Here is a 20,214-nt window from a genome sequence, read left to right on the forward strand (position 1 = left end):
ACATCTCTATCGATATGTTTGAATCGAGTCATTCAAGTTTCAGAATCGCTTAACAGTTACTGTGTCTTATTTTGGTATGGAGGTCGGACATATGTGTATGTTTGTTGGGATCAAAGGAGTAAAACTTTAAGAGTTATATTATGCTAAAGTCCTGATGAGTCTTTTTTCTCTTTCTCCATACTTTATAAACATCTTGTAGAATGTTCAAGTCTCATGAGACTTGAACTCATGAGACTCATGAGAGCAGTCACTGACTGCAGTCAGTGACTAAGAGGTCATTTATAACTGAATTACTCAAAAGACTCCCCCCCCCCACACATGAGTTTCTTCAAGCATTTGGAATGCAAAGGTGAGTGAATCACAAAGCATCTAAGTAATATTAAGTATCATATTTATGCTGTCTTTTTACAATACTTGCATAAAACTCAAATTTTGTAGCAATATCACATGTACATATGAACACAATGGTGGATGTGTGTTTTTATTTGGGGTATGCAAACATCTGGTTTAAACGTAGAAATNCCTTTGGGCATATTAGTAATTTAAACACAGCCATTGAAAAAGTTATTCCTTGTTTTAGGTGATAAAGGAGCAAGAGGAGAGAAAGGAGAAACTGGTGTTGGTGAGAGAGGGGAGCAGGGCCCTGTCGGCCCCATAGGTAAGGTCCAGATCCCTCACCGCTCCATTCAGTCTCAGGAGTTCTGCTCCAGTGTAGAGTACAATTCCTCCTTTCGTTGCTCCAGGTCCAGCCGGTCTACCGGGATACGGCAAAGACGGAAGCCCTGGTCAGGTTGGAGCCCAGGGAGAGCCAGGAAACCCCGGGCCACACGGTCAACCTGGACCTCCGGGGCCCCCCGGCCAATGCGACCCCAGCCAATGCGCCTACTACGCCAGCCTGGCCCAGAGGCCCCACACCAAAAACATAAAGGGGTAACAAGGAGCTGGAGACTCACAGAGCTGGAAATATGACTGTATTTATGAACTTTGTTCAGTCATATGAAATCAAGAACATTTTATTTTTCCATTCAAATCAACCTCACTACGGAGGGCTGAAGCAACAGGTGCTGCCAGTCAGATTCTTCATTTCCTGCTATCAGGCTTCGGGATTGGGGGGGTAGGAGGGGCAACATGGAACACTTCAAATCAGGGGCAAAGAGGGCAGCTAACCAATGTTTTTTCTCTCTCTGTAACATATATGGGACGATAAAATTGACGCTTCACGCTTTTTTTCAGGGTTTTTGTGTCTGCAGCCCATCACAGCCCACGATACACCACGTCACTCACTGCTTGCTAAGTATATCTCTTGCCATGGGTCTTCCACCAGTCAGATGGTGCTTACTCAGACATGGGAGTTCTGTCTCTTTCTGCTGCTGAAGGTGGGAGCAGACGGTATGAAGCAAACACCAGAAGCAATCGTGCGTGGGCGGAGAGTGACGAACACCTCCCTTGTACGCTTTTCGTCTCAATGCCAGCAGCCGTGTTATTAAGTCTCCTCGTGTGTATTCTAGAAACCTTCACAGCTGCACAGCCAGCCATTTGATCGGAATGATTGTGTTTTACTTTTACTCGCCCTAGAAGTATCTGTTGACCTGTCTGGCATGCAGATTTATGGAGGTGTTCACTTTTCTTAAAAGGTTTCTTGACTCACGTTCCCCATTCTTAAATCTGTCGGCTGTGGGTGAGTTTAGTTGAATCCTATCAGGTGTCTCAGCTTGGTGCTTTGATTATTCAGAATTGAAGAGCTGTTTCACTTTTTAATGTCTTTAATGAAAGCTCAATTTCCCTCAAGCCTTGCTCCAGTAGTTTGAAAAAACACTTTTGCCGTAAGAGCTTTCTTCTCCCGGCGAACATCTAATTTCAAAAGTAATGAATAGTTTTAGCTAAATGACTCGTTGTGCGTCAAACCTTTTGAATATATGTAAATCTAGCCTGAGATGTAAAGAAGTAGAGACTTGACTTAAGAATGTAAAAAAGCAGCTCCGAGGCCCCCAGATTTCACAGGATATGTATGCAGTCTGGTGTTACATTGCGACTTTTCTTGACGATAGCAGCAGAAGTGCCATAGCACGTTTCTGAAGTGTCCCTCTCAGCTAAAAATATGTCACACATGGGAACATTTTTTAAAGAATCTGAAGATTTTTTAAATGAAACACCATTAGCAGTACATTCCATCACTGCATCAGTACAATCTGGAAACATTAACCTGCCAATTAATCGTTCAGAATCTCCCTCCTTTGCATTTTGAGTGGTTTGGTGGAGCAGAACAGAAGGTGCTTCGTGACACCTCAGATGTCAATGCATAAAAATGTTCCCAAACTTTTTTTGAGAGGAAGTGGCTGAACTGTATGTCACACAGAAAAGTGTGATTTTTGCCAGACTGGATGTTGCACATGCAGTTGGGCTGACTGAACGCCCAGCCTATGAAATGCTCCCAGACTCAAATGACATGTCATAAAGGAAACACAAATACACACAGTCAAGTTTCTGTGTCTTGTGGGGACTTTACATTGACCTCCATTCATTTTCTACAACCTAATCCTTACCCTAACCCAAACCATCAAATACCTAACCCTCAACACAAAAACAGAGGACTGAATAAACTGTTTGAATAAACTGAGTTTAAATGTTAGTCATTTTTAAATACTGAATTGTTCCAAAATCGGAACAAATGACTAAATCATGTTATGAGGCAAGAAATGTCAGTCTTACTTTACCAACGTACTTTTTACAGTTTTCCTTTTAGTTTGTATCCTAACAAAACTACCGTTATCTTGCCAGCTTTAAAAAGTGATTCTTGTGTTTCAGTATCTCCAAATATGCTTTCTCCTGCAATGAAAGCTAGGTGCTAGCCAAATACCTGAGTTTGATTTAAAAAAAAATAATTAAAATCTCAAGGGCTTCATCAAACATTTATTCACAGACTTTCATTTTTTATAAGCGTTTCTTAACAAAGTTTGGAGTTCAGCTAGCTCACAGTATTAGCTTAAAGTAGCTTGCTTTAAACCTACCACTGCGCCAGGCTAAGGTGCTAAGGTTTAGCTGCCAGTATAAACCTTAGCAAACTAGTTTGTTAACCTAAGCAAACTACGACACCAAGATTTATCTTTGTCTTTACATTTTAATGGTTAGTTTCATTTGATGTTTTTTTTTAAACTAATAAATGAGATTGATGTTGTCTTCAGAGCAGCTCATGGACAGCAGCTATAAATGCTAGCTAGCTGATGTGGATAAAGTCTTTCTTCTATGAAAGGTAATAAAGAAGTTTTAAATGTAGAAGTCAGACTTACAGTACATGAGTGCGCAGTGACTTGCTATTTCAATTAGATATCAACAGCTGCTTCTCTATCTACTGTTTACTATTGAACAGTCAGTATTACAACTTTGTGGTTTTCTAGATGCTAACATCTGCATTTCCCAAAAGCAAAACTTTAAGTTATACTGTTAAATTATTCCCAATTTGGACAAATATATTTTTGTGTTTTATTGCATTACACTTTCCCATTCTCCTTATAAACTGGTGCTAAGATATTTTGAAATAGTAGCATAATGTAATTATCAGAAGACAGCTGTAAACTGTACTGTAGTGTATAATAAAGACTGGAACATAATTCATTTTGTAACATGAGCTTCTGCTGTGGTTTTTGAGTGGTTCTCTTCTTTTTTCCTTGTACATGGTCAAAAGTTACATTTTGGGTTTTCTATCGCTATTATATCTCTTTTCAAACGTTCTTTAATCGTTCATAATGTCAGAGATGGAAATCAAGCACCTGTGTTTTTTTTTTTTTCTTTTTAATGCTGAGCCCTGTCACTCCTCCCAATATGAGCTTCCATGTTGAATTCATTGTTGCGAAGTCATGATGCGAACTGTTAAAATTTTGAAGGGATGTCCTTGGAACGGCTGCCAAGCTCGCTCCCCTCCAGCAGACTGCTTAAAGGTCATATTTGATCAGTAAATGTATTGTTCATGCGCAAACAAGAGGGAAGAGAAGATGATGTCAGCTCTGCTTTGTAACCAGGCAACTATCTAATCCCATCCTGAACTGACAGCATATCTATAACAACCCAAGGACCTCGTTTTTTTTTGTTTGTTTTTTTGTTTGCTTTTTTTTTAAACACAAAACCATGTTAATGTTGAGACTGTGGGGGCACGTTCATCCTAAACGGATCACAATCAGCTCCGTCTAAGAGAGCACGATCCTGCAAAACACACAGGTTAGCTGTTTGAATTTGTTACTGTGCAAACACTCAGAACGTATCACTTTTATTCCGACGTTTCAAAAAGACGACACAGCTGGCCAAATAAATCAATGGGAGCACAGAGTTGAGGAACATATTTTCCGGAGCTTCTGAACGGGCCATCACACATGAAGGAGTGGAAATGATAGATTTTTAAATGTCTCAACAAGTCTTTACTGAATGGCTGAATGTCAGAGGTTGAAAGTAATTGCTGGTGTTTGTGCCACAGGCCTTCAGGCCGGCAGTCAGACCCAGAAGCTGCTCAGCAACTGTAGAAGGATTTATCACCCTCTGAAAACATTAAAGCGAGGTTGTCTTTACAGTTTTTGTGCAGTTATCCCCCTCCCACCCCCACCTCTGTTTCTCTCCGTGTCTCTTTGAGTCATAGCCAAGACTCCCAAAAGTAAAGCGCAGAGCCTGGTTTTGTGAGGAGTCCCGAAACATGGCCGCTGTCTGGATGAGGTCCGGGGAACGTCACTGAGCTTTGGGTGTCTCAGTGGGTTTTGTACGAGGACGATTTCTTTCCACTGACCATATAGAGGGGTGGAAGTCTGCTTAAACAGGTAGATGGGTCGCACAGACCGGGTGGTCCTGAGGGTCCCTTCGGACCGGCAGGTCCCGGGACGCCTGGACTTCCTGTTTCACCGCGCTCGCCGTTTTTGCCATCTTTGGCGACGCCAGGAAGACCCGGTGCACCTGGATATATAAAAATAATAATTGATCAATGTGGAATCTTTTTTTTTCGATGCAGTACATACTTTGCAAAAATGTCATGTTACGACCAGAAGCGTTATAATGGTGTACATTAGAGACCAAAACAATACAACACTCAGCAGCCTGCATCTCCAGAGCCATAAGTGACTCTGTGGCTCATTTAAAGCTGCAGTGTGTTACGTTTTAAATGAAAAATATGTTTTTACATATTTCTTGAAGCTGTCATTATGTTGTGACAATATAGCAGGCAGATAATCAGAGAAAAAAAAGTCAAGCTCCCAGTGCTAACTATATAAAAAACAATTCTAAAAGAATGTTTACATTTTTTTATTTATATTTTTTATAGAAATATTTTTACATATTTGCTACTTTATTATATTAATGAACCCCAACTATATTATATTAATGAAATGCCTTTGTTTTTTTGTTTCATTTCTGTGCTCTCTGACCTCTGTCTCTGGCAGTGGCCTCAAACACACCGGCTGCCCTGCCTCAGTCAACCTGGTCTAGAACCACCTCTACTTTTGGGGTAACAGCTTTGTACATCTTTGAAAAAAAAATCTAGTTTAGTCTGTCTCATGTCTGAAGTGAAATTACACAAAATTGAACTATGTTTAATATTTGGGTGATTTCCAAAACCATTTGGTTTTACTGGATTTTATTTAGGCCACCAGAGTAGAGAGGGTACAGAGAGGTGACCTCCTTGAAAAGGTTGAAACCTACGCATTGTTTTAGTTCCACTTGTGGTCTCCCATTTTAAAAATAAGGTTCAACATTTTTATGCATCTTGCACCATCCCAGCACTACTGTTTCACTGAGTGACACGCTAACCTGGAGGTTTTCCGCCATGAACCCAGTCTCACCTGGTACACCTGGTACCCCTGGACTTCCTTTGGTTCCCACTCCATCTTCTCCCTTGTCTCCTTTGTCTCCTTTCTGCCCAGTTTCACCTGCAGAGTGAAGCAACACTTAAGTTACATGACATAAAAAAGCTTAAGTTGATTAAGTGGACGGGTAGCTGACTTTGATGAAGTCAACCAGCATCCACTGGACAGTAAAAGACTGTTGAGTTTAAGTTCCATGCTATGGAGGCTTGACCTGGGCTGGAGGACAGACTTGCAGGCCATGGAAATGCTCTACTATTGCTCTTTGTTGTATTTCCTCTGAACAAAATTTCTTTATGTATCTTATGAACTATAGCTTTATCAAAGTACAAGGGATCTTTGTAAGAAATCACATTTGTTGTAGTTCTCAAAGGTAACCAGAGCATTAGAAGAAAAGAAGGAAAGAAAGAGAATTGAGGACCATGTGGATTTACCAGAGCTAGAATTGTGAGGGTCAAAGGTGAGAGACCTGAACTTGTCTGAGCAGTTCAGCGCACAAGATGAGAAGAATGGATCGTGAATTCTGCACTGACCTTTTGTTCCAGGTGCACCTGGAAGGCCAAAGAAGCCTGGGTGACCTTTTGGACCCATCGGACCTGGAACGCCTGCTGACCCCGCGGCCCCAGCTGGTCCCGGCGGTCCTGGAGGTCCAGCTGGTCCGGGTGCACCAGGAGCACTGAGGGCTGCTGGCCTCCTCAAGAGCTCTTTCATAAACTCCTCTAATTGTTCTACATGGACAAAGAATAAACGGTTCACCTTCTTGATGTATCGATCACAGGATATTTATTTTATGCAGGTAAGAAATGAACAAATCTCACCTTCAACGACTGCTGAGCACATTTCTCGAAGCTTTTCATCGCTCACTTTCGGGCCCTGTGAAATGAAGCGACCAATGGTGACTTTAACCAAGGTTTGACAATTAACCTCATGTTTGTATCGCAGAGATGTTCACAAGTCAAGTTTCAAGTATTTTGCCCCAATTCAGGGGTAAGTCTACATTCTAATTTGGGAAGATGCTCTTGGGTCAGAAATCCAGACATTGGTACACTGGTACTTCCTCTGCTAAGGACAGGATGTGAGACAGGAAGATCCAACCGGTCTTGGAAGCACAGGGTCAGTTTTGTTCTGGCCATTAAACTATGGACCAGATCTTTTCCCTCACTGAACTGCTGAAGGGATCATGGGAGTTTTTTGGTTCTGGTGGCGTACATTCAAGTACCTTGAGTTGTTTTTAAGGTTGCAGCAGAAGATGTATGGGTAAGATGATTTGGTTTTAAGGGTTATCTGATCCTTGCACATACAAAACTAGAGTTTTATTTGCATTTTCACAAACTGAACTACCGGGGTCTGGTCTGGTTGGTTCCTGTTTGGGGTGCTCTCTAACATGATTTCAGGTCATACTTGTGGAGAGAAGAGTGTCGGGTTAAGAACCTCAAGTTCTCAGGGTTTGCTTTATAGCAGATGAAGAGTTTATGTTGGTGGTGACCATTCATGCACTGCAGTGGCCCAGAGCCTGGTGTTAAGCTCCTGCAAGTCTTGGATCATGATTCTCAACGATAAGGATCATCATCTCCAGGACCATAGATAGGAGGACCGAGGCCTAGTCTGCAGTAGTGTGTATTTGCTGTTTGAGGACCCAAAAGTCAAAAAGCTACATTCTCAATTTATTGATCTAGGTACGTTCTGACCTCTATCTATGGCAATGACCTCAAACTCCTGTCCTCACCTTTTATTTTCTACATTTAATTTATTACCTTTTATTTCCCCACCTTTTATTTTATTACCTATTATTTGATCACCCTTTATTTCACCACCTTTTATTTTCCACCTGTGATCATAAATATATGACAAGCAATGCAGGTGTAGGAAAGTTTACCATACCTACAGCAACATCTAACGCCTTCAGACATGCTGTTTGATGGAATGTTTGATTGGAATATCTTGTCTCTTTATTTATTTAAAAATGTCTGAAAGAACTTAGCTCTTGAAGATTAAAAAAATCAGTAACTATAAGTTATGTAAATGACTTACAGGTAACCCTCTGGGACCCGGGGGTCCTGGAATGCCCGGATCTCCCTCCAGTCCTCGAGCTCCCATGGGACCCGTAACACCCTCATGTCCCGGCTGACCGGGTCTCCCTTCGGCTCCTGTGGCGCCTCTTTGACCTTTTTCCCCGCGCTAGTGTGGAAACATAAAGCCATAAGTCAGCTGTACTTCTGAAAGCAGGAAATGTTGTTGTCTTTAAGGTAAGATTGCTCCTTTTACTGTAAACCAGTCTGTTTTCCATAGACGGTATAACATCAGTAAAAGGACTTTGGAATGTTGTAAATGTTTGACTGTTAAACATTGCAATTATTGGGTAAATTTATTCCATATCAAAAGCTCACCAGGTAACATTTTCATTAAACATTAATTTTACCCACCTCTCCTTTGATGCCAGTAACACCCGGAGGGCCCTGAAACACACCCAAACATAAAGTCTTCTTTTAGTTGCCAACATAATCTACAGTGAACATCTATTAAAATGTTTCTGGATAATACCTGATCTCCCTTTATACCAGGGTCTCCTGCTATACCTGGGTCACCCTGTTTTGAAAAGGTCACATGATGAACGTGAAACTAAATGCCAGAAAGAGCATAAACTATATCATAATGGCCCTTACCTGACTTCCTTTTGGCCCTACTGGCCCAGTTGGTCCCTAGAAAATAAAATCAAAGTGATAATGTGTTGTTAAATGTGCTGCTGTGTTCAGGATTTTTGGAGTAACTCAAAGAAGTATAGTTCTTTCTCCCACCTGGTCACCTTTGTGCCCTGTATGACCTTTGAACCCTTTGGCTCCAGTGGCACCTTTTTCTCCTTTGACACCCTGTTAAATTAAAATTCTGAATAAATGTCAAGGACATTTATGTCCTTGACATTGATGTCAAGGACATAATGAATGACAGGATCCATTTAGAAGACAATAGTGCTTTCCTAGTAATTAAAAGTGTAACTAAGCTACATTACCAGTATTTCACACACAGCACAGTCCCATAAACAAATTAGAAAATGATTCAAATGTTTGTTTCTGCAACTCAATTCACTATTTGAAATGTAAACTGTATCGAGATCTGTATTTACAGAGAATTAGCTGGATAGATAGTGAGCTAGCTAGTTAGCTAGGGAACAAGATAGATAGATAGATAGATAGATAGATAGATAGATAGATAGATAATTTTACTTTATTATATTCTGAAGACATTGACAGTATTGTTACAGGCAGATACGAATTGACATCTGGTACAATATTACAAACAGTTCCATTTCATATCTCCAAAAGCCAATTATGAAAACTAAGTTATGGTCTAGGGGTGAAAATGATCAGTGTTCAAACTGTCATCATTGTGTTTATGTCTACACAGTGTAGCAGCAAAAACACACTGGGCCACCTGAAGAGATGATCTGAAATGACGCGTCTCACCTGAATTCCTTGTGGACCTGCAACCCCCACTGGCCCTTGTTTTCCTGTTTCACCCTGAGTTTGAAACACAACTCAACTGTCATCTGCTCTTCACAAATCCTATCAGCATTACTGACATGAAATAGAACAGAATGGAACTGTATGGAACAGAATAAATCCCTATTGTCCAACACACTGGAAAATTACCTTTGGCTCAAAAACTTAATTAACTTGAAGTATCCATAAAAATGAGCAATTTTAACCGATTGGGGAAACTGAAAAACATTAAATGAACAGGGGGAGAAAAAAAAGCAAAAGTCAAAGGAAAACCTACAGTGGATCCTTTTTCTCCTGGTTTCCCATCCGCTCCATCTTTTCCAGGACCCCCCTGCATCAAAGCAAAGAATCAGTTTGCAAACACCAGACATAAAAGAATAGATGAATAAATCTGTTTCAATATTTAGTTTGTTATAATTAAACCTGTTTCTCACAGTTTTTCCTGGAAGCCCAACCGGCCCCATGGGACCCTCAGAACCAGTCTCGCCCTAAATCCACAGTAGAAATGACACAGAGTGAGTCTGACATATTCTCTCTCCTGTTAGCTAAAACCTCAAGGACGAGTTTGGATAAGGTAGTAAGTAGGAAATTCTGGTTGAGATAACACGCTTTATGAAAAAGATGATTAATTCAGTTACCTTTTCTCCAGGGGGTCCAGCTACTCCCTGCTTCCCTGGCAACCCCTAACAACAAGACATCGTGCAAAAATAAATTTCACTTGTTTAGTCTTGTCTCCATGGGAACAAACACCTGCCGTGTTTCCATTACAAATGTGCACAAAACTTTAATATTCACACTAATGTCGAACAAACACAATTTTGCAATTGCAGCGTTTCCATTAAGTAAGCAACTAAAATCACACATGAATACGTTTGTTCACATGATAGGTCATTTAAGAAAACATGACCTATCATGTCAGCTACTGACATTTTTAACTGTGCTTCCCGTGATTATTGGAATTCTGAAAATTACTTATCTCAATGAAAACACGTCAGTTTCAAAATTCTTTGCGCTATGACGAAGTAAATCGGTGTATTTCACAAAACTCCAATGGAGACACTTTTTTTTTTTTACATCAGACGAGTCACATGGTGAACAACCGGTTGGTCCTACCGGTGGAAAAGACGACAAAAATGACAGGAAGTGGTCGGAGGATATATTTTTACCATCTGGCGTCTTTACAACCAAATGATTACAGTACTATAATAATGCCTGTGCCCATAAAATGGCACGGTTATGAAATGATGCCGAAAGAACACTGCAGTGAAGAAACAAGCATGAAACCTAATGATATTTACCATGAGCTTTGAAAGTAACACCATCCTCAAACATTGGATTAAAATCAGAAACTATATGGCGATGAAAACAAAATGTAAGGAACGTTTACTCACTGGTATACCAACTATCCCTCTAAGTCCAACGTCTCCTGGTGCGCCAGGCTCTCCCTGTTGAAGACACCAACAAGCACCAATGAGCATTTTAGTTGAATGAATGCTCTGGACATCTCTATCGATATGTTTGAATCGAGTCATTCAAGTTTCAGAATCGCTTAACAGTTACTGTGTCTTATTTTGGCATGGAGGTCGGACATATGTGTATGTTTGTTGGGATCAAAGGAGTAAAACTTTAAGAGTTATATTATGCTAAAGTCCTGATGAATCTTTTTTCTCTTTCTCCATACTTTATAAACATCTTGTAGAATGTTCAAGTCTCATGAGACTTGAACTCATGAGACTCATGAGAGCAGTCACTGACTGCAGTCAGTGACTAAGAGGTCATTTATAACTGAATTACTCAAAAGACTCCGCCCCCACATGAGTTTCTTCAAGCATTTGGAATGCAAAGGTGAGTGAATCACAAAGCATCTAAGTAATATTAAGTATCATATTTATGCTGTCTTTTTACAATACTTGCATAAAAATCAAATTTTGTAGCAATATCACATGTACATATGAACACAATGGTGGATGTGTGTTTTTATTTGGGGTATGCAAACATCTGGTTTAAACGTAGAAATATAACAATTTGTGTAACGGGGAGATTTAACAACTAAAAGGGTCTGATGAGTTCACTGATTCGTCCTCAAACAGTTTGATTTCCCTCTAAAATGAAACTTTTTAGACAGAAAGTGAAAGAGAAAATGTCTACGACTGAGGAAACGGCTGTATATTCTAAAATGAAAGTCTTTTTGGGGGAAATCTAAATGTGATGCATGGATTACACCAATAGCATATGCAAAACAGGTATGTAGACTTCAGATACCTTGGTGCCGTTATCTCCAGGAAGTCCATCCATCCCATCTCTGCCAGGATCGCCCTGTGGCGCCACGACAGGTCAGTAAGAAATTTGAATTAAAATGACCAAGCTGAACAAATAGACCCAAATATTAATATACTTACATCTTCTCCTTTTTCTCCCTTGACACCAGCCTGTCCTTGAGGTCCCACAGCTCCCTTAATGAAATATTTAAATATCAAACTTTATTTTTCTTCCCTTTTCAGACAGTTTTTTTTTCTCTCTCTATCTCCGAGCTAAACTTCAGGACTCACATTGTCACCCTTCAGCCCTGGCACCCCCTGCCGCCCTCGCACTCCTTCCACACCCTGAAAACAGAGACCCGTCAGACAGATGTTGACCTTTCACGTCTTACAGGAGGTGACAGGAGGCCAGAATACCTACAGGAGCTCCGGGTGGGCCGGTGGGTCCGGGGACGCCGTTGTAGCCAGGAGCACCCTGTGAACAGACAGGAGTCAGGTCGTACCAACGCAGACAAATCTGAGTCATCAGCTAAAAACCCACTCTGTCTCCTTTCTCTCCGGGGGTCCCTGGGGCTCCGATTGGTCCTCTTTGCCCCTACAACAACAAATAGTCACATCGTTAGCCTGCTGTGAGTAGATTTCATGATATGACATTATATCATGATACATTTTTCAATATTGTTTCCCTACATCATCTCCCATGCGACCTGGTGGACCCTGAGGACCTGTTTCTCCAGTTTGACCCTTTAAAAATAGAATTATAATTAAACTACAACAGTTCTAGACTTAAATGAAGTTGTTTATATAAACAGTTATTTACGGCGTACCTTCTCTCCTGGCTCTCCGTCTTTTCCAGGTTCACCTGGCAGTCCTTTGTGTCCCTAAAGGAGAAAAAGGAAAGGCAGAATGATTTTTTTAAGAAAATACAACCTGAAGAACGAAATGCCAACGAGGCTGAAGTCATGTCGATTATTCTTGAAAAAGTCCAATAAAGTAGAAGTGATTTCCTTGTGGAAATCACCCAAAAAATGTCTACTGGCGGGCCAATCAAAGAGAGAGCAGGAATCAGGAAAATCATGAGGATTTATTGACCTGCGCGTACATGAGCATGATTAGCAGCACCAAGACCCTCCTCCAGTTCTGTCTTCTAAAACAGTGTGCAGTTGACTGTTCACTTAAGTCATTAGTTGACTGATAGTTGTACAAATCAAACAGGCGGACCAATGATTAGATGTTTGGGTGAGTAGAAGCCGGGTCAATTTCTGATACCATCCTGCAAGGCGATGGAGGAAAATAAATATTTGTATGTCAAAATAAGCTGAGTTCCTGTTACAAATCTTTGTCTATGTTCTGCTAATATGAAGAAAAGCATACAATTTCACAATTTCCATTATATAAGAAACAAAATTAAAATGACACATAAATTAGCTTGTTCAACTCATTTCAAATCATGGCAGTGACGGATGTAAACAATTACATGAGATGTATTCATACATAGTAATCATCTATCAGCCAAACAGAGGAGACATCAAAGTCTTATTGAGGCGACAAGCCCAGCCTACTTTGGAGTGGCTATGTATGTGGCGCTATGGGAAAATTGTAGTCTGTGATTTTATAGAAGAATTTTGGATTCAACAAAACTTTTTATGAACTGTGATGCTGTGACAGATGTGCTGGAAACAAACAGCACATCTGTCGTCTGCCACTTCCTGTCGTCTTCTTTGTTGTTTCTGTCAGTAGTAACATCCGGCTGTTGATATCGTGACTCGTGATGGGAACAAAGTGTTTCCATGTGGCTGGAAGAACACTTCAGCTTAGTGCAAAAATGTTTTATTGAAAAAAAAGTCTGTTTTTTTCTAAATGAGCGTGTTTCCATTAGGGATATTTATGTTTCGTATTTCCAATTTGTACAATTTTATGGTTATTGGAAATGCAGCTACATACAATATACTACATCAGGGGTCACCAACTCCAGTCCTCCAGGGCTACCATCCTGCAACTTTTAGATTCACCTCTGCTCCAAAATGTCTGAATTCCCTCACCAGCATTCATTCCTCTCTGCAATAGGCTGGAAACGAGCAGTTTATTTGATCCAGGTGTGTTTGAGCAGAGAGCCATCTAAAAGTTACAGGATGGTAGCCCTCGAGGACTGGAGTTGGTGACCCCTGTACTACATGGAATAGGCCTCTAGTTTGATCTTGTGAACTGGACTCATTAGTTGGTAAAGTGATCATTTGTTGTAAATTGATGAAACAACATAAACAAGCTGAATCACATTGGATCGTTTTGACTAAAACTGTATGAAACTGAACTGAGTTGTGCTGCACAAAATCACTGCATCATTTCTGAGAAGGAAACCACTTTAAATGCTTCCGTCCTGTTTGACCTTCTTAACCTTCCTCACCTTCATCCCTGGCACTCCATGCAGTCCCTGAGGTCCAGCGGGACAGGCGGCAGGACACTGTATACAAACACAGAGAGAGAAAGAGAGACGGGTTTCTCTCACAAAGCTGCACGGCCACTTCTACTGCAGTGACTCATCCTGATGGAAGATATGCTGCCACCGCTCTAATTATCATGCATCCAGGAAACATTTGGCTGTGTGTTAGACAGTGAGACACTCACAGCTTCCCCACTCCCCTCACTGTTGGCACCGGGCGGTCCCTAGAAGACAGCAGAGCGACATCTAGAGCAGCCTCAGGTGGGTGGAGACGTTCTCATGAGCACACCACATGAAAACCCAACGGCAACGTGTGAAAAGGAAACACTGCATGCAACATCCTTACACCCTGACACACACTGGGGAGTTTTAGGAAGACGTGAGCCGATTATTTAAAGAAGGAAGACAGATTATTATTTATTATTACTATTAGAGCACCAGTTAAAGGTAAAGGGTCTGTCAACCTTGGCTGAGTAAAGAGCTTCCTGTAGTATAGAATGAGTTGGTTTGTATTTGTGATACTAAGCTTCAGGCTAAACCTTTCACCAAACCAAAACATTTCAGATCAGGTAGTGATTTTAATAACTGGACATATTTATTTGTGACTGCCTTATTATGCTTGCAGTAGCTTATGAATGAAAATGCATGGCCTTTTCTACGAAGCCCTATGAGGGACATGGCAGTTTGTTTTCATTTGTGTTCCTTCGCAATAAGTTTGCGTTCCCTCACTATGTGTGTACATTCAGTGTGTGTACATCCAGTGTGTGTACATCCAGTGTGTGTACATCCAGTGTGTGTACATTCAGTGTGTGTACATCCAGTATGTGTACATCCAGTATGTGTACATCCAGTGTGTGTACATTCAGTGTGTGTACATCCAGTGTGTGTACATTCCCTCACAATACTTCTGTTTCCTTGCAGAACTTTTGTCAGCTTACATTTCTATGTTCTCTTGCTCTACGTTTTGCCTTCCCTCACAATACTTTTGCCTGTTTTCACTGAGGCTGTTTAAAGTTGTACATATGTCTAATTTTAAATGTACATTTGTCACTGTAATTTTAAAACAGACCAGGTGTATTTGCTACTTTATTGCAAGAGAACACAGTTTTTACTGCTAGTGAATGTGATTCCTTTGTGAAGTAACGCAAAAAATAAAAATAAAAATTCCCCATGTCCCTTAAAGGGCTCTGTACTATTGACTTTTCACAGAACAAAAATGACATGTACACTCTCTCAGAATCTCCTAATTAAACAGTTAGTTGTTTTTTTTTTTAGAGCAACTTTATCAGCCCAATTGCCCATCACAGTCAGCCAATGTTGACAATCAGCGTTTATGATCCCAAATTAGAAGTAAGGAAGTTTGAAAAGAAAATCTGACCTAAAATACTTCAGCTGGAAAACAGGATCATTTGATGCAAAACCCAACATGGGTTAGATCTGGTTCTTACCACGGGCCCCGGTGGACCAGGGGGCCCAGGAGGCCCTGGAGTGCCAATGCCCCCTCTGGGTCCAGGTGGGCCCTGCAGTTTCCAAGCAAACATGGTGAGAAAAAAATAAACATAACATGTCAACAACAACAAAAAACGTTTTTTGCTGTACTGTCAACAAGATAATGTCACAAATTCTGGTCAGCAGTTAAATTGGCTCACTGAACCAACCAGCTGAACTAGTCTGACTTATTTTTTATTTTTTCTTACTGTGTTATATTTTTACCATGTAGCTGAAATGTGCTGCATAAATTAACTTGACTTGACTTGAACAGTTTTAACTTGCTTTATATTCTACCGACAGGTGACAACAGAAATCAGACTCAGTTATGAGCAATTTAAATATACATATATAGTAAAAAAAAGAGTTTGTATAGTGTCTCTAACTGTTCTTTCTTTATTTTTTATCTATCCTAGTGAATTGCAAATGGATTTATGTGGTAAAAAAGAAAAAATAGGGTAAATATTAAATTAAGCATTTCCCTGGTAATTCCTTTGACATGTAGTCCTAACTGGCAGTCTGGACCATAACCCTAATGTTTCCATGTCTACTCTGTTAGGGTTAGGCCTGAAACAACTTCATGAGGTTTGTAAACCTAGTACAACTTGGTCACGTTTAGGGATCAGAAAAACAGAGTAAAGTGTGAGGATGAAACAGCTAGGTTAGGACTAACGTTGATTTTATTCACAAGATACAATTAGAGTGCAAATCTGACCTCAGGTCCGATGTTCCCTTCATCTCCTGGGGTTCCTGGTTTCCCTGGTGGACCCTGCAAACACATCAGGTAACGCAAAGGAACCGCTACTAGAAAGATACGAAGATGTAATTTCAAATTAGATTTCATGACTGGACTAAAAGTGAATACGTACGGCGGGTCCTTCGCTTGCTGGGCCCTGTGGAAGATGAGAACACAAAGTAGTCATAATGGAGATCCACAGTGTGTAAGCTCAGAACACGGGTCAATGTTTCCCACTTACAGGAGGACCTGGGGGTCCGGGAAAACCAGGCAGACCCTACAAGTAAACCAATGAGGAATCAGCAACTCTGTAAGCAACTCCGAGCTAAATGAAGCTCAATGTTTTTCTTCCAACTGATGCTTAGATGATTTAATTGCTGACTCACTCTTTCTCCTACAGGTCCTCTGGGACCCAGTGGACCGATGGGACCCTGCAGACGGCAAAGAGAAAACACACACATCAATATTGCTGTTCCTTTCACTGAGAGTGTACCACACACTCTCACTCCCACATTCTGCACACGCAAAAACCAAAAAAAAAAAAAAAAGACGTCCCACTCCTCCCGAGTTTTAGACGAACGTGATCTGGAGTCTAAAGCAAGAAACTTCTTTACTGCTGAGTTTCAGTATTTTCATTTGATCCCACACAAGAGAGAAGAATCCAAGCAGGTACATGAAGTGTGAGTGTGTGTGTGTGTATTTCATACAGGAGATCCTGGAAGACCGGGGAGGCCTCTCTGTCCTGGAAGACCGACCTCCCCCTTCTCCCCTTTGCTGCCCTGGCAAACAGAGAGAACAAGAATAAAAACAGCGCTATCTGCTTCCTGCATCTGCCGGCACCGTTGCTAAGATACAGAGCGGCAGAGCTGGTAAACATTTAATCAATGGAAGGCAGGGTGTGCTCGGTTTGTAGGAGCTCCTGCTGATGGAGTCTTATGCTGATAACAGTACCTGTTATTTTTATTCACACACACTGAATTTGAAATAAGAGAAGCTATGAAAATGTGTATCCAGGGGAACACACACTGCAAACACACATAATCTTACCAAGTATTTTTGGTCTAATTTCTACATGTAAATATCTTAGGACACTTGAGATAAGACTAAACTAACTTAAAATGTAAATTTTCAGTAAGATATAGGAGCTTGTTTTAAATCAATAATGCCTTATTGTGAATAAAAACTACAGATTTTTTTTCACTTATAAGACATTTTCCCATGTTGCATCCATTTGTGTTCAAATTAAGTGGAAACAAACGCCTTCAGTGTCCACTTTAGTGAAACTCAATCTCAGTAGACATGATGTCTGCATAGATCAAACAGTACTAAGTCTAAGTCGACTTCTGAACTCAAAGGGCAGAATTATGTTTTCCAAGCGCATGGTATCATTTTATAGCACAAGTAACTTGAGTTGTTATAAAAATGCTGTATATATCAAATATGACTTAAAAGAAATCTTACTTTGTTAATTTAACATCTTGAAATTGGACCTCTGTACCTTTAAGAAACTCCTGCACTTTCTAAAAGAGGAAGTCATCACAACATGGCTCCTCTATTAACCTTTTAGTAACATTTTTGCCAGTGTTGCTCCTTCGGTTAGGAACTTATTTAGTAGTGACATAGTGTTTGGTTTGTATTTGTTTCTGCACAAACAATTATTTTTATCCTATGTATATTCAATGGACATACAAAAAGAGATATTTTAGGAGAGTAGCATCATGACTAGACTGACAGGAAAACTTCCTGATGAAAATTTCAGCTTCACAAAAATGCTAACAAACTTTCTAATAGCTCAGGGGGAAAAATGCAGCGTGAACACTTTTTCTGAGATGTTCTGTCAAACAAATGCATAGATGTGTGAATAACCTTCAGGAAAAGAATTTTATCAATAAACAATTTTATACTCTGCACTTACAGGAGCACCTGGAATCCCTGGAGTCCCTGGAAAACCCTGGAGGGACAAAAACATGGTCAAAACAGAAAAACAGGAATACATGTTCTCTGAACAATGTCTCGACTCAAGGAAGACACGCTTACATCTCTTCCATCCCGGCCACTTTCTCCTGTGGCCCCTCGGGGCCCCTCAGGGCCAGGGGGACCTGGAGGACCTTGAAGAGATTTGTCAGGCTGAGAGAAAAAAAAAAGTCTGAAAATGTGTCGCAAGGGCAACTGCTACTTTAGTTATTAAGTAGTACACACACACACACACACACACACATATATATATATGTCTCAAATCAGTTTGAAGTGATCAATAAATGAGAAACAATTGGGTTGTTTTTACTAACCATGTGCCATATTTATTAAATCTAATAGAAAGAAATGCTTGAATTGTATCAAACTCGTGGAAATATATTAAATAGTTCCAATGTTAAGGAATCAAATCTTACTGTTTTGTTGAAGTTCATTAAGAATGGTTTAGGTCATTATTAATATCTGCTTTGAGTTTTAGGTTAAATGATATCTTTGTTAGGTTTAGTAGAGCTACCTTGTTAGGTTTAAGGAAGAGTTTAGTATAGTTCAAAATACAGGGTTAAGAACAAGAATCTAGCATGTTGCTTCGTCTTCTACACTGAGATTTTCCCCGAGTTCAACCAATTGATAGGAGGAGAGACGGACTGACACTGGGAGGAAAGGACTGCCATGAGCAGTCGTTTTGTGCAGCAAAAACTTTCCTTTGTGCCCAAAGGTCAATCAGCCAGTCCACATTTATAAAATCAAACAAAACATGGCGTCAATCGATGTTGTGCTACATTTCTTTTTGTTTGAGCCACCATCAATAAGGTTTTTAACCCGTAACCCAACATGAACAAAATCAAATGGAACTGATAATATAAATTACGGTAACTGTGCCACATTAGTTCATAAAGCACAAAATCTGTTTCATTCTGTAAATGATTTTGTAAAGATTTATTAATATCTTTAAATAGCTAGTGGCACAAAAAAAAAACAGTTGACTAGCACGGTATTCTTTTTTTTTTATTTTGTAAATGTGGGCTGGTTGGTTGACCTTTGATGACCCCTGGAAACAACTATTAACGTCTTTAAAATGATAGCGACACAAAGGAAAACGTTTGACACCATTTTTGTTTCAGTTGAAGCAGCTGGAGGGGTCTCAGGTGTCTTATCCACATGTTTGGACTAAAGTGTAGCGTTGCTAGATGCAATTATTTTCTTCCACAGAACAAAAGTTGCGGTTTAAGGATTGCTCCAAATATTAGTTGACTTTTCCAAAGGTTTGGAAAGGTTTCTTTCCAAACCTTTGGAAAGAAAACTGAAGATAAAAAGGGATTTCAGAAACACAGTGAGTCCAAGCGTACATCCATATGTAAGTTTAAAATTAAATCTAAGTTTTTTAAAGGTCCACTATTAAGCAAAATTCACTTTTTCCATGTTTCTGTGCTTCTATTTGACTACCTCATGCTACCTAGCAACCCGTAGCCATGGCCAGGCCCTCACCTGGCCACCCAAGTGGAGCTCCTCCCACTTTGTTACAAAATAAGCTAAATATGTTCTGCCATGGATACTGGAAAAAGAAAATGTTTTGCAGTTGCATTTTCTCCCAATCACGGAGAACACAACTGAGTGGCTTCGCTTTATTTTTGCTTGCAATGTCTCTGCAATACTGCCACAGAAAATTACAGTTTGCGCAGTTTAGAAAGGAGTCGTCTGAAAACAGAACATGGCAGGATTTACCAAAACACTTGCAGGGAATACAGGGAATTTACGGCGTGAAACGGCGGTAAATTACAGTCGTTTCCCGGCCAAAATGGGAGACTTGACAAGTATGCTGAGATGCTAACATAAACGCTGAGCTAGGAGGGCATGGCCAGCAGCAGCTTATTTGCATAACGATGACGTAGCCCTAAAACTTTGCATAACTAAATGAGCTCAAAACAGACAGAACTGACTGAAATTTCAATAGCTGAGAATAATTTTGTGTAGTAAATATAATGAATAT

General features: G+C 40.3%; 1 protein-coding gene and 1 long non-coding RNA gene across 3 annotated transcripts in view; one reads left to right on the forward strand and one right to left on the reverse strand.

The window, feature by feature from the left end:
- The first annotated feature begins 552 nt into the window (after positions 1-552).
- Positions 553-2,879, forward strand: LOC103153403 (uncharacterized). Its single transcript, XR_477790.2, has 2 exons — positions 553-658; positions 744-2,879. It is a non-coding gene; the product is annotated as an uncharacterized LOC103153403 (long non-coding RNA).
- Positions 2,880-4,245: 1,366 nt separating this feature from the next.
- Positions 4,246-20,214, reverse strand: part of LOC103153409 (collagen alpha-1(IX) chain-like) — a 30,065-nt gene continuing 14,096 nt past the window's right edge. For both annotated transcript variants that reach the window (XM_016661915.1, XM_007574322.2), the window contains 31 exons: positions 18,291-18,380; positions 18,169-18,204; positions 16,961-17,032; positions 16,640-16,684; positions 16,495-16,530; positions 16,387-16,410; positions 16,233-16,286; positions 15,478-15,549; positions 14,215-14,253; positions 13,994-14,050; positions 12,417-12,470; positions 12,280-12,333; positions 12,131-12,184; positions 12,011-12,064; positions 11,881-11,934; positions 11,731-11,784; positions 11,594-11,647; positions 10,723-10,776; positions 9,970-10,014; positions 9,766-9,819; positions 9,609-9,662; positions 9,296-9,349; positions 8,630-8,701; positions 8,498-8,533; positions 8,376-8,420; positions 8,258-8,290; positions 7,866-8,012; positions 6,653-6,707; positions 6,368-6,562; positions 5,814-5,900; positions 4,246-4,932 (listed from right to left, as the gene is read on the reverse strand). In XM_016661915.1, coding sequence (XP_016517401.1) covers positions 4,730-4,932; positions 5,814-5,900; positions 6,368-6,562; positions 6,653-6,707; positions 7,866-8,012; positions 8,258-8,290; positions 8,376-8,420; positions 8,498-8,533; positions 8,630-8,701; positions 9,296-9,349; positions 9,609-9,662; positions 9,766-9,819; positions 9,970-10,014; positions 10,723-10,776; positions 11,594-11,647; positions 11,731-11,784; positions 11,881-11,934; positions 12,011-12,064; positions 12,131-12,184; positions 12,280-12,333; positions 12,417-12,470; positions 13,994-14,050; positions 14,215-14,253; positions 15,478-15,549; positions 16,233-16,286; positions 16,387-16,410; positions 16,495-16,530; positions 16,640-16,684; positions 16,961-17,032; positions 18,169-18,204; positions 18,291-18,380 — 2,037 coding nt within the window. In that variant the 3' untranslated portion in view covers positions 4,246-4,729. The remainder of the gene's footprint in view (positions 4,933-5,813; positions 5,901-6,367; positions 6,563-6,652; positions 6,708-7,865; positions 8,013-8,257; positions 8,291-8,375; positions 8,421-8,497; positions 8,534-8,629; positions 8,702-9,295; positions 9,350-9,608; positions 9,663-9,765; positions 9,820-9,969; positions 10,015-10,722; positions 10,777-11,593; positions 11,648-11,730; positions 11,785-11,880; positions 11,935-12,010; positions 12,065-12,130; positions 12,185-12,279; positions 12,334-12,416; positions 12,471-13,993; positions 14,051-14,214; positions 14,254-15,477; positions 15,550-16,232; positions 16,287-16,386; positions 16,411-16,494; positions 16,531-16,639; positions 16,685-16,960; positions 17,033-18,168; positions 18,205-18,290; positions 18,381-20,214) is intronic.

This window comes from Poecilia formosa, unplaced genomic scaffold (assembly GCF_000485575.1).
Source record: "Poecilia formosa unplaced genomic scaffold, Poecilia_formosa-5.1.2 Scaffold349, whole genome shotgun sequence".
Classification (NCBI taxonomy): domain Eukaryota; kingdom Metazoa; phylum Chordata; class Actinopteri; order Cyprinodontiformes; family Poeciliidae; genus Poecilia; species Poecilia formosa.